We start from the raw sequence: 12,122 nt of genomic DNA on the forward strand, positions 1-12,122 counted from the left end.
TACTGTTCCTTCCTAAAATAGTTATTTCTTTACTACTGAGTAGTGACAAAATCATAACAAGCTCCTGTTTTTCAGATTGGCTGAGGCACGAGATAAGGAAGAGTCAAACACACATGTTGCTCCTCTTGGACACAGGAGGTGCTGTCACAATCATCAGGCTATGAGTGTTGAAGGCCGCAGGCTGTACTCACTGCCCACGTCTCCTTAAACTACTGTGCCTTTCTGTGTGCTTGTCCAGCCAGAATCACACTCTAAACTCCTCAAATCTATTTCTTATCCTCAGGACTTAACACAGAGCTTCGTACATAGCAGACCAGCAGTAAATGTTCATGTTGAAGGGATGACCCACTGAATATTATTTGGCACACATATACCCACAGACATATACAGGATTTTAATTTCCCATAGCTCTTCCAGAATTGATCCTCCTAACCCAGTCACCTGTCTCTTGAAACAACTTATTTTTTTTTTTATTTTTTTTAAAGATTTTATTTTTTTCCTTTTTCTCCCCAAAGCCCCCCAGTACATAGTTGTACATTCTTCGTTGTGGGTCCTTCTAGTTGTGGCATGTGGAATGCCGCCCCAGCGTGGCTTGATGAGCAGTGCCATGTCTGCGCCCAGGATTCGAACCAATGAAACACTGGGCCGCCTGCCCCGGAGCGCGCAAACTTAACCACTCGGTCACAGGGCCAGCCCCTTGAAACAACTTATTTTTGTTAATATCCCTGTGGCAATATGTGGCCCATTCTAAGTTACACATTACACGTGTTCATATATGGACTGTGGAACAGAGTTCAGTGGAACTTGACAGATCCTAGACACTGGCATATTGCTATTTCCAAAAATTGGTAGACAAATTGACTTAACACTGAAAGGACACTGAATGAATTCCATCTTTCCTAATGATTTACAAAGTGATCATGACACTGCAGAAATTCAGATCATCACTATAGTTTAAACTCTCACCATGGAACACTGCAAAAATAAATTTAGGTTATTTTAGCTTTTTGGTTGTTTGAATTCTGGATAATTAACACCAGTAAGCATTTGCTGGATATTTATATACGCTTTGGTTGGTACTACTAGGTTTATTAGTCTATAATTTTTAATGACTTTATTATAATTTTCTGGATGCAACATACATAGGCAATATTAAAATACATGCAAAAATTGGGTGCCGGTCCCGTGGCTGAGTGGTTAAGTTCGTGCGCTCCACTTCGGCAGCCCAGGATTTCACCAGTTCGGATCCTGGGCACAGACATGGCACCGCTGATGAAGCCATGCTGAGGCAGCGTCCCACATGCCACAACTAGAAGGACCCACAACTAAAAATACACAACTATGTACCAGGGGGCTTTGGGGAGAAAAAGGAAAAAATAAAACCTTTAAAAATAAAAAATAAAATAAAATAAAATAAAATACACAAATACGAACTTTAAGAAAGCATATAGCCTAAAAATGTGTGTATCAACTGGGCACACAGGTCCAAAGCATGACATGCTGCAGGTTCAACAATGTGAGATGGCTCCGTGCATGAAGCATCCTCACCACGGTGCACGGCCTCCCGGCTCATGAGACAGAGAAAGGCTGAGAGGACATGGCTGGGGCTCATCCAGGTTTTCGTGTAGATGGAAGCAGCAGCACATAAACTCCTACCTCTAGTTTTTGTCTTTACCTTCACACCTTATTCAGAACCATGCTCTCCTACTCTCAGTGCTAAAACTACCCTGGATGGCCCAGAAGTAGGTTTGAACCCATCTGCATGCTTAAGACTGTTTTGGCTAGTGGTGTACAGACAAGCACAAGTGTAGAGTCAGGGAGCCTGTTCTTGCCCAGGGCACGTTGTGAACTTGACCCGTCCAAGTCTGTAGCCTGCTTTCTTCCACACAGACAAAGGAGTTAGCCTAATCAGTGGTTTGCCAACTTCAGTGAGCATCAGAATTTTCTGAAGATGTGTGTGAAACATGTAGACGCCCTGCGCCCTGCCCCCACCCCGAGGATTTTGGTTCTGTAGATCCAGGGTAGGGCCCAGGAACCCACATCTCTACCCAGCCACCCAACAGCCACCAGAGGCTCTGTGGGGAAAGTGAGGATTGCTCCCTGATTTCTAGGTGATGGTAAAGGTCCCTGCAAGCTCTAAAATTCTGATTCTGTTCTAGTAAAGTGCAGAGGACATGCGGACTCCTCAGTGAAAAGCTCATACTTTGCCACACAGTTTTCCTTCTAGGCTTCCAAAATCAACACTTCAGGTTCTTAGTTAATTTCCAAAAATTTGCTATGCAGAAATAACCTGAGTTCATTTTACCAGGGTTTTTCCAGGGCATTCATTGTCCCCACTGAGAAGTATCTTGTTTGACTTAGGAAGAACTAAAACTTTTAATCTCCAAGTCCAATGTATTTGTTATTAAAAGAACATAGGATGGTCAGGAAAGAAGATTAGAGGCTAGTTAGTGGCCTGAAATAGATTCACTTTCTAAAAAACAACACATACTATTTATCTGAAGAAGGAAACATGTGTTCTTACAATTAACTGCAAGATTTCCTTCTTTAATATCATAATGGCAGGTCATCAACTAAAAATGTCTGAAACAATTCCCCATAAAGATTCACAATCTGGGATGTTACTTTATCATTGTGAGGTTTTCAACAGGCGAAAAAAATGTGTTTTCTTAATAATGACTGCTAGAAAAACACATTTTTTGGAAGGTGCCAAAGTGGGACTCTAAGAAGCGACATTATAAGGAGAAAAATAGAGCTGCAAAACAGAGACAAAAAATAATTAATTGAAATAACTAATTAGAGCTTACTTACGTATTATATTTTTACGAACTTTCAAACAGATTTTTCAACGTTTCAAAACTAAAGGATATTTGTAGTAGGGAACACTCTAACATTGGATCAAAGTAAACACATTCTCCCCAGTTTCTTTTTGAAACTTTTCAGAGAGTGTATTCAATTCACAGGAACAAAAAACTATCTCACAAGAGAACTCACTGGCCATTTTTTTTAACTGCTTCCCACCCCACTTCAAGTCTTTAATGAACACAAACTCTGAAGAGCTGAGCGTCCCCTCTGATACATTTTGGAAACAAATGTCACCATTTAATCGAAATCCTATTTGCTGCATGTACAGTCCATTTCCCAAATGGCCTTTCACTAAAGATACCAAAAAGAATCTGTTGCTGGGGGCTGAAGCAGAAATTTTGGCATAATTCTCCACAAAGGCACAGTCTTTCTTCTAACAAGTGCACCCAGTTAAATCAATTGGCTGCAGTGTGGTGTTACTGAAGCTGAGATCTTGAGGAGGAGCCGATACCTTCTCGCTACTTCATGGCACCACTCAGTCTTCCTTTCCCAACCAGCATAAGAGAAAGTAGCAAGAACTGTGGCTGGATCCAGGCGACTCTCTCTCAACAAAGAAAGAGCTCACACATGCTCTCTAAGTGTGGTCGGCCACACTAATCCCCTTTCCCCATGTGGTAAAGTAAATCCAGTATTTTGTATTTGGAAAGTAGAAACGCACTAAGAAAAGAACAGGGGGAAATAAAAAGAAAAAGGAGAAGATGCCTTTATAAAAGGGAGGAAAAGAGATAGAGTGAGAGGACAAATTTTCATTTGTTCTGTTAAAATAGAAAAAATAACACTGGCAAGTTCCATATCGTCTTTTACTGTATGCACACAGGGGAGGGAGGGATGGCCATAGGCAGCCCCGTCTCTCCCTCCTCCTTTCCATCCAGTGTTCTGGCGTGGGACAATGAGCTGCGGTAAACACTGTGTAAAATGTTGAACGAAGGCTTGAACTTTGATCACATGCTTTAGAGATCAGATTTTCTAAAATGAAGGAAAACAGAAATGGAGATTCAGTGACTTGTTATATTACAAGAATTAGAGGAAAAAGTCATAAAGAACTTAGTTTTCCTAACTTACAGTCAGTAACCATTGATTTATTAAGTAATTAAGTGTTGAACATGTACTTTTTAAAAATAAAAGTACACATTGGGTATACAATTGAAAATTCCTGTTTAACGAGCCTAGGATTAGCACAAAGCTGGGCACAGAGCAGAAGTAATTTTTGCAATGCAGCTCTGGTACCCACTAAAGGAAGTGGAAGCACAGTGAACCTGGGCCTCAGAGTTACATCCTCTACTGCAGGAGGGGAGGAGCTGGGATGTAAGAGAGACTGAACACATGCATGTGTTCTCAAGTTAACATAGGGGAACTGAGGCCACACAACTCTACACAATCGTAATGGAAAGGGGGCAAAGGTGAGGGACACTGAGAAATACCTATTTAGAAATAAGTGTTATAAACTTTCCCAACCTAAGCATCCAAATTACTCTGTGTCTTTGGGACAAGGTGGTGACCCATAAAGTAGGAGACATCTACCTAGTAGTCATAAAATCAATTAAGAGATGAAATATTTGGATGGAGAATCAGGCATATGAAAACAAATGCCTGAATATGCATTTTGTCTGTTATAAGGAAAACAGTATCCACAAGCATCTCAAATGAAACTAAGGGAACAAAAGGGGAAATCAAGAAAAATCAAGTGTGTATCACATATAATTGCTAATGTGAATGGCATGGCTGCTGCTGGTAGTCCCTGTGTTTAGTTCATGGGCTCACTTTAAATGGCAATCCTTCAAAATTATTTTCTCCATAAGTTTTTAAGTCCTTTGATAGTGAATTTTCTCCCTGAGGGATGAAAACTTCATGGTTGGGAGGGAATACGCATACTCAAATACAATCCTGAAAGGTACTGACTGGTTGTTTCCAAAGCTATATTAAAATTCATTTCTGTTCATCAGAAAAGAAATTTTTCTGGTGGGTTTCATTTAATGTTTGTCTGGGCTTTTCTCTCAAGGCAACAATGTGGCTCTGGAGGATAACATGGCTCCGGGGGGTGATGTGGCTCCAGAGGGCGATGTGGCTCTGCAAGGCAATGTGGCCACTTCTCCCCGGGTTTGGCACAGGAGAAGCGTGAGGCGCCACATATCCTGAAGAGGCAAACGCAGCACAACAATGGCGTCCTCCTCCAGGACGGGCAGAAGTCGTTCCAGGACGAGCGGGTGAAACCCTGGACATCGTGGAGGCTGCCCTGGCCCTGGAAAGGACCCTGAACCAGGCCCTGTGTGAACTGTAGGCCCCGGTTCTACCTGCGCAGAAGCCTCACCTCTGTGACTTCCAGGAGAGCCACTTCCCAGACAAGGAGGTGAGCCTCCCCAAGTGGGCAGCCACCGGACCACCCTCTGCAGGCAGAAGTGGGCCAGTATCTCTTGGACAGGTTCACCCTCAAACAGGACTAGAAGCCTCCAGAGCCCAGTGGACTCTGAGGGGCCCCTCTGCATGCCCCTGGTGTCAGGAGTTTTGCCCCCCGCAGCCGCCAGGCAGTTCTTTAACCGCTCTGGAGTGCTCTCCTAAGCCATGGACCAAACGGAAACAATAAAGCATTTTGCAGCAAAAAAAAAAGGAACTATAAAGTAAAGATTTTCTACTCTTGCTAAACTCTATAATATTTGTTTGTTTAATCTCATAGAATGTTGTTATTAACATTATGAATCATATGAAATAAATTAATAAGCACCAAGTAGTCTCCAATGCAAGCTGAGAAGTGTCAAGATTTATTGGTCTTTCAGGTAAACAATGATTGAAAGCCTAAAGTCAATATTTATCAAAATTTATCTTGAAAGGCAATAAACCTTGATTTTTTGCTAAGACAAGTAAGTAAATATGTGCACTGTTCTACAGATTCTGACTGCTTTTTTATCTACTAAATAGCTACATTGAGGGTTGTTGGGAAAAGAACTTGGAATGATAAACTGAAGCTAGAACATAAGAATCCTGGACGCTCAAGGGGAGGAGTCCTTACTAATCAATAAAATACAGGAACAGCTAGAGTTGTTTGAAGCAGAACAGCAATCTGAGCTTTGCAAAGATTAACCGGCAAGAAAACCCTGGAAGGAGAGAGAACAAGTTGATAAGTTATTGCCCCATCTGAGCTTGAGTAGGCAGCAGGCTTGGGAGCAGGAAGGGAGAAAAAGAAGGAGACACTATGGAGATAAAATGCAAACCTGACAGCAGACTCCTGGAGAGAGCATGGCAAGGGAGAGTCAAAGATGCCCAGGACATCTTAAGCCTGTGACCGTTATGAGAAATCTATCAGTCAGAAGGGGCAGGTGGTTTGGGGGAGAAATGCTGATTGTTTGAAGTGTAAAATTTAAAAAAATAGAGTTAAAAATATTTGAGCTAGCAGATGCTTAAAGCTCAGCTAATTGAGAATAATTCCCCTGTATTGTACAAATCAGTTTGAGTTAGACTTTCTGTTACTTGCAACTGAAAGCATCTGATATGTTTATACTGAATGATGGTTGGTGAGGGTTCTATTTCTATAGTCTACTACTTTTACTTAAATCCACCCAGGAAGATGCTAAGGTCTCATTATAAACCATGAGGTGGTATGAAATCATCCACATGCATTTCAGTAAAAGACACTTATTACTTTATAAAGAAGTGAAGACGAGCTGCGTGAGGAAGAGAAGACATAGTTAGTACGCCTTGTTTCTTGACAGCATGTTCGTTCTCAACCAGGGGAGAATTTAGTCCCAATAGGAGACATTTGCAATGTCTAGAAACATTTTTAGTTGTCACAAAAGGGTGAGTGGGGGTAGTTAGTGACGTGTAACGGGTAGAGGCCAGGGATGTTGCTAAACACTCCTCAAAGCACAGGACAGCCCCCACAACAAAGAATTATCTGGCCCCAAATGTCAATAGTGCCACCACTGAAAAATCCAGCAACAGTACAAAGATGTCAGGGCAAAATAAAACATCCACGCACGGACACTCCATGACTTTTCTCTGCAAGCAACAGATACACCATTTATTTTGGGGAGGAGAAGCCCCCTTACCAGCTCTTTTCCTACCTAAACAAAAAGATTCCTGCTGCTGGTCAGTTTAGAGGAAAGAGGGGCTGGCAGAGCGAGGCCTCGTCCACACTGCACCCACACCTCCTGACCACTACTGCAGCACCTGCTCCGAGCTTGAGCTCTTCCTCACAGATCAATCCTCGGGGGAAACCCCGGCTCACCAGCAACTGCAGACACAGAAGAGGCCAAACGAAGCTGATTATTTCAGACATGAAAGCTAAGGGCAGAGGGAGTCATGGTCCCGTCACATCTCCCCCCACTCTCTCTCAGCTCTGTCTAACAGAAAGTACCAGGACCCCAAACGGTACCCTGCCATCCTGGACAGGAAAGGGAGGCAGCCTCGCCATCCCATAACAGGATGGAGGCTGGCTGGGCTCCTTGGAACCCACACACTGAAAGCCCTGGGACGGTATCTTCCTCTGCTGCTCCTCTGAGCCACGTTAGAGCCTGAAGCTAAAGGGAAATCAGTCACACTGATCCTCTCTCCACTTAAAATTTTAAATTTTGTTCATCGTGGATTTTTTGTACTAATTTTGATTTTTAAGTAACATTACATTAAAATATTCTCTTGATTTCTGAGGTTTTTTCCTGGCATTCCCTTAAATTTTGTGCTCCAGACGAGTGCCTCACCCCCTCACCCTCATCCCAGCCCTGCTCTGACCCCTTTTTCCTCACGGAGAATCCACTGCATGCCCCAGGTCCACTCTTTCTACAGGGACTTTCCCCGGTATTTAACATTTGCTAAGCAAGTACTAACTCTTTTTGTGATTCGCAGCTACATCTTGATCATGACAGCCTGGAAAGGTCAGTGACCTCGAACTGGCTTGAAGTTCATATTATCTTTTTGGTTTCCCTGAAAAGCAACCTGTTTCCCGCTGTTTCTCGAACTTACGCTTCCTTCCGGCTTGCGTGTCAAAGTCTCTGTGTACATCAGCCTAATCTTCCTGTGGCTTCTGTCACAGACACTGTCCCACCAGAGCCCCCTCTGACTTCTCTTTCACATCACTCCTCATGCTTCATGCCTGTTTCTCTTTCCCTATATTTTGCGAGAGTCTCACCTCTGAACTTTACAGCATCTTTAAAAGACAACCTTTTCTCTTCTCTGCAAAACCTCGAAAAAACCCTGACAGCACCTCTTAGAGCAATTTCTACTTGAGCTATTTCAGTAATGACAAGAATCTGATAAAATTAAAGTCGTGAGAGTGGATCCGAGTAGGACTAGGAACAATCTCAAAGTAAAAAAGATCACTTTGATCAGCTTCCTTTACATCCATGCTTGAATTTCTTCCTTTTCACCCAAAACCAAATTCTTTATGTTCTGGAAGATTTAGGGACTGCCTCGGCCCACAGTTTTCCTCTGTTCTCTTCCCTCACGCTTCCTTCGCCTGCTTCCCAAGCTTTTCTCTCCAGAAACACAGGTTTGCCACCAGCTCCAAAGCTATCTTCTAGCTGTATGTTTAGTACTTGGAGACGGGCTGCTTGTGTCAGGACACTCAGAGTTGGTGACAAGACACAGAAAACGCCTTCAACTGGGAAACTCCTACTCCCTGGCCTCATGTTGCCATGTGAATGGAATTTCCTAGAGTAATATTCCCAGCTCCTCCCCACTGCTCATCCAGCCCTCCTCAGGTGGAGAAAGGAGGCATCTGACCAGTGAGTTACAGATGACCCTGGCCTGCTCAGTGGCCTCTAGGGAGAAGCCTCTCAGTCTGCTGCAGCAGGAGGCCCCTGCTTCAGGACTCCAGTGACCAGTGAATAGGGGCAACTAATTTAGGGTCATTACATAATAATACACATGATCTATAAGCAATGCATGCATTATTTTGATGCCATCTTCCTGACCCCTGGGAGTGGAATGAAGAGGTACAATTCATTAACCCTGTAGGCCCCCAAGAGGATGATGGCTCCGCCAACATCCAATAACAGGAGTGGGGAGGAAAAGGGAAGGCAGCCAGGCAACCAGAACATGAGTGTCAGCAGGTGGAGACCACTGAGAGGAGGGACAGAGCGGCTCAGGGGTCTCCAGGAAACCCTCCGCATTACCTGCACCTCTGACTCAGCTAAAATTCCTCACCCTAACAATGGACGAGAAACACCATTTTCCTATTCCCATCCACTGTTAGGATGATTTCTTCATCCAAGAGATCACTTGGGACGTCTCCTTCATACTTTCTGGGGAAAAAAATGCAGTAATGCTTAGAATTCCTGAATTAAGATTTGGTTTAGCCCTTATTTCATAACATTTGAATCAAACACAGTCAAAGCAGTTTAATCTCCCCTCAAGTGACAGTGTGGAAGGCGCTGGCCTGTCAGAAGGCCAGCTCGAGGGGATGAGAGTCACTGCCAGGGCTTTAACAGAAGCAGCTCCTGTGCTCCTAACTTATTACTGGTCCCCCGAGGCTGGATGCTTCCCAGACACCAAACCACGTGTGTCTATTATTTTGTCTATTCTCTAAAATCTGAGGGCTGAGAAGAACATCTTTATTGGTAAAGATGGAGAAGGAGATCAAGATTTTCAAACACAATATGCCCTCTGTGTCTGAGACGCAGGCTGGTGATTTGAGGGGAACTGGCTTTCAGCACGGTTTTTGGTTCGGCCCCATGAAAACACAAACAAGACACAGCGCTGGCACTGGTGCACACTGGTTAGAATGCGATTTTCAGCATGGGGACTATAGTTAACAATACTGTATGGTATACTTGCAAGTTGCTAAGAGTAGGTCTTAAATGTTCTCACCACACACACACACAAAAGGTAACTATGTGGGGTGATGGATGTTAACTAACCTTAAAGTGGCAATCATTTCATGATATATATGTATATCAAATCATCACATTGTATACCTTAAACTTACACAATGTCACCTGTCAATTATATCTCAGTAAAGCTGAGGGAAAAAAGAATGTGGTTTTCAATCTTTTGGAAACTGATACAAACCTCCATGTCTTTGGTTTTAGAATCCTAGTTCCCTTCTAGAAGTGGTCTATAGCATACACTAAGTTATTTTCAGTTAAAGGTAATACAGAGAATTAATTTTGTTGGTCACCTTTATAACATCCATTAAGAAAGGAAACAGTCTCTATTTAACCTAAGATTGGAGAGTGGTCCTGGCTAGGGAGTGGGGATCCCCAGTCACTGGCTGTGCCCACCATCCCACCACCCTGAGCTGGGGCTCTGGGAGGGCTGTGGCCAATTTCTTACCAGCTTCTGAAGCTTCCTGGTCCCAGGAAGGCCCACCAGAATCCCCCTCCCAGGGTGGGGTAGTCAGTGCTGGAAGGCACAGCAGCAGTGATGGGAAATGAGGGAGCAGGGCCAGTAGGCCTGAAGGGCAACTATATACATCACACATCCTCCTTTCATCCAGGTTCCATTTTTGCTGTGGAAATGGCCCATCAATGCCCTGTGCTGTCATATAACAAAGAATTGTCTGGTCTTTCCTCCCAGTTCCTGGCAGGGAACTTCTAAAACCCTTGAAATTTCCAGAGTGATACAAGTATCTTCATTATTTAGGAGTCCCTTGGAGCACAACTGAGTTTATGCTAACAAGAGGCTCATGGTGGGCCACTAAATGGCTTCAGGATGGGGCTGGCACCAGAAGGGCCAACCACATGATTAGAGGGGTGTGACTTTGAGCCAGCTTGACCTCTAGGGGAAAGAACTGGGGGCAGGAGACTAAGTTCCATCATAAAGTCAATGGTTCAATCAGGCATGCCTAAACAATGAAACCCTAATAAAAACTCTGGACACTGAAACTTGGTGGAGCTTCCTGGTTGGCAAGCACATCATCAGGGTGAGGTGCCCTGACCCCATAGGCAGAGGGCATGGAAGCTGCATTTGCAGCCTCCTAGACCGGCCCTTGAGCCTCTTCCTTTGGCTGCTCCTGATTTGTATCCTTTCTAAAAAACCGTAATCAGAAGTATAGTGCATTCCTGGGTGGTGGGTCGTTCTAGCAAATTATCAAACTTAAGGAGGTTACGGGAACCCCCAAATTTGCAGCCAGTCAGAGCACAGGTGGCCTGGGGATCCCCTGGACCTGTGGCTGGCATCTGTAGTGGGGCAGGTTTTTTTCCAGTTATATTGAGATATAACTGACATGTATCACAGTGTAAGTTTAAGGTGTACAGCATGATTTGACTTACACATACTGTGAAATGATATGGGGGCGGTCTTGTGGGGGATTAAGCCTTTAACTCATAGGGTTTGCACTAACTCTGGGTGGTTAGTGCCAGAATCGAATTGCAGTACACCAACTGGAGTTGAAACAGAATATGCACAAATGAGAGAAACTCTGACAGTGCTGTGCCCAGAGCAGAGTTTGCACTGTGTCTGAGGAATACCAGTCCTGCAAAGAGAGGGTCAAGAAAGTTTGGAAATGTTGCATACTTCTCTCTCACATTAGTATAACAAAGGCTCTAAGGGGTTCCATAGGCAAAAATTAAAGCAAAACAAAAAAAGTCCCTGGAAACCTTCAAGATCATAACTGGTTTGCCAAAAGGGTAAGTTTTGGGTTCATCATCTATTAATATTTTTAAACAACCTAGATGACTGAGTAGAGGACATCTTAATTATATCTGCAGATGACTCCAACCCAGGATTCCTAGAAAAGACAGTGAAAGCAGGAAACTTGATGACGGGGAGGGTTTCAAAACAGAGGATGATCAGAAATATTTCGTGTGCACCTACTGTCTACGAGATGCAGAGCTAGGGAGTCAGTGACAAGCAAGACAACATGTCCTGCCATTATGGCATTTGCAGTTACGTGGAGGAGACAGACATTAAACAAACAGTTACACAAAAGACAATACAATCTCAATTATGACAAGTACCAGAACAACAGGTACCAAGCCAGCATCACAGCGGAGGGAGCCACCTAGGCCTGGAGTCAGTCTTTGGGGCTGGGTGGAGAAGGCATTCTTGCGAAAGTAAGGTTTAAGTCATGAGCTCAAGAATGAGTTGGGGGTAGTGGTGAGGGTGGCAGCACTCCAGGGAGAGGCATCTGCATGTGTAAAGGCTCTGAGTATGTGGGAAAGAAGTGGTACATTTGAGGAACAGAGTGAAGTGTGGCTGGAACTCAGCATGCCAGACAGAGTGACAAGAGGGCAAGGATTGAGGGTAAGGAGGTGGGCAAGGGCCAAATCATGCAGGGTCATTGTGAGGACGACGATCTTCACACCAAAAGAAGTAGGAGCCACGGAAGG

The 12,122-nt window shown here is 43.9% G+C and overlaps 1 protein-coding gene across 4 annotated transcripts in view; it reads right to left on the minus strand.

Annotated features, from left to right (window-relative positions):
• The window catches only part of PLEKHM3 (pleckstrin homology domain containing M3), a 176,120-nt gene that overhangs the window by 105,880 nt on the left and 58,118 nt on the right, over positions 1 to 12,122 (minus strand). The window contains exon 4 of one of the 4 annotated variants that reach the window (XM_023622515.2): positions 2,797 to 3,831. The exons of 2 other annotated variants lie outside the window; for them this stretch is intronic. In XM_023622515.2, the coding sequence (XP_023478283.1) occupies positions 3,440 to 3,831 (392 nt within the window). In that variant the 3' untranslated portion in view covers positions 2,797 to 3,439. Of the gene's footprint in view, positions 1 to 2,796; positions 3,832 to 12,122 lie in introns of those variants that run through there. One more of the 4 variants, XM_070242171.1, reaches the window with a different exon arrangement.

The sequence above is a fragment of the Equus caballus genome, chromosome 18 (genome assembly GCF_041296265.1).
Source record: "Equus caballus isolate H_3958 breed thoroughbred chromosome 18, TB-T2T, whole genome shotgun sequence".
Classification (NCBI taxonomy): domain Eukaryota; kingdom Metazoa; phylum Chordata; class Mammalia; order Perissodactyla; family Equidae; genus Equus; species Equus caballus.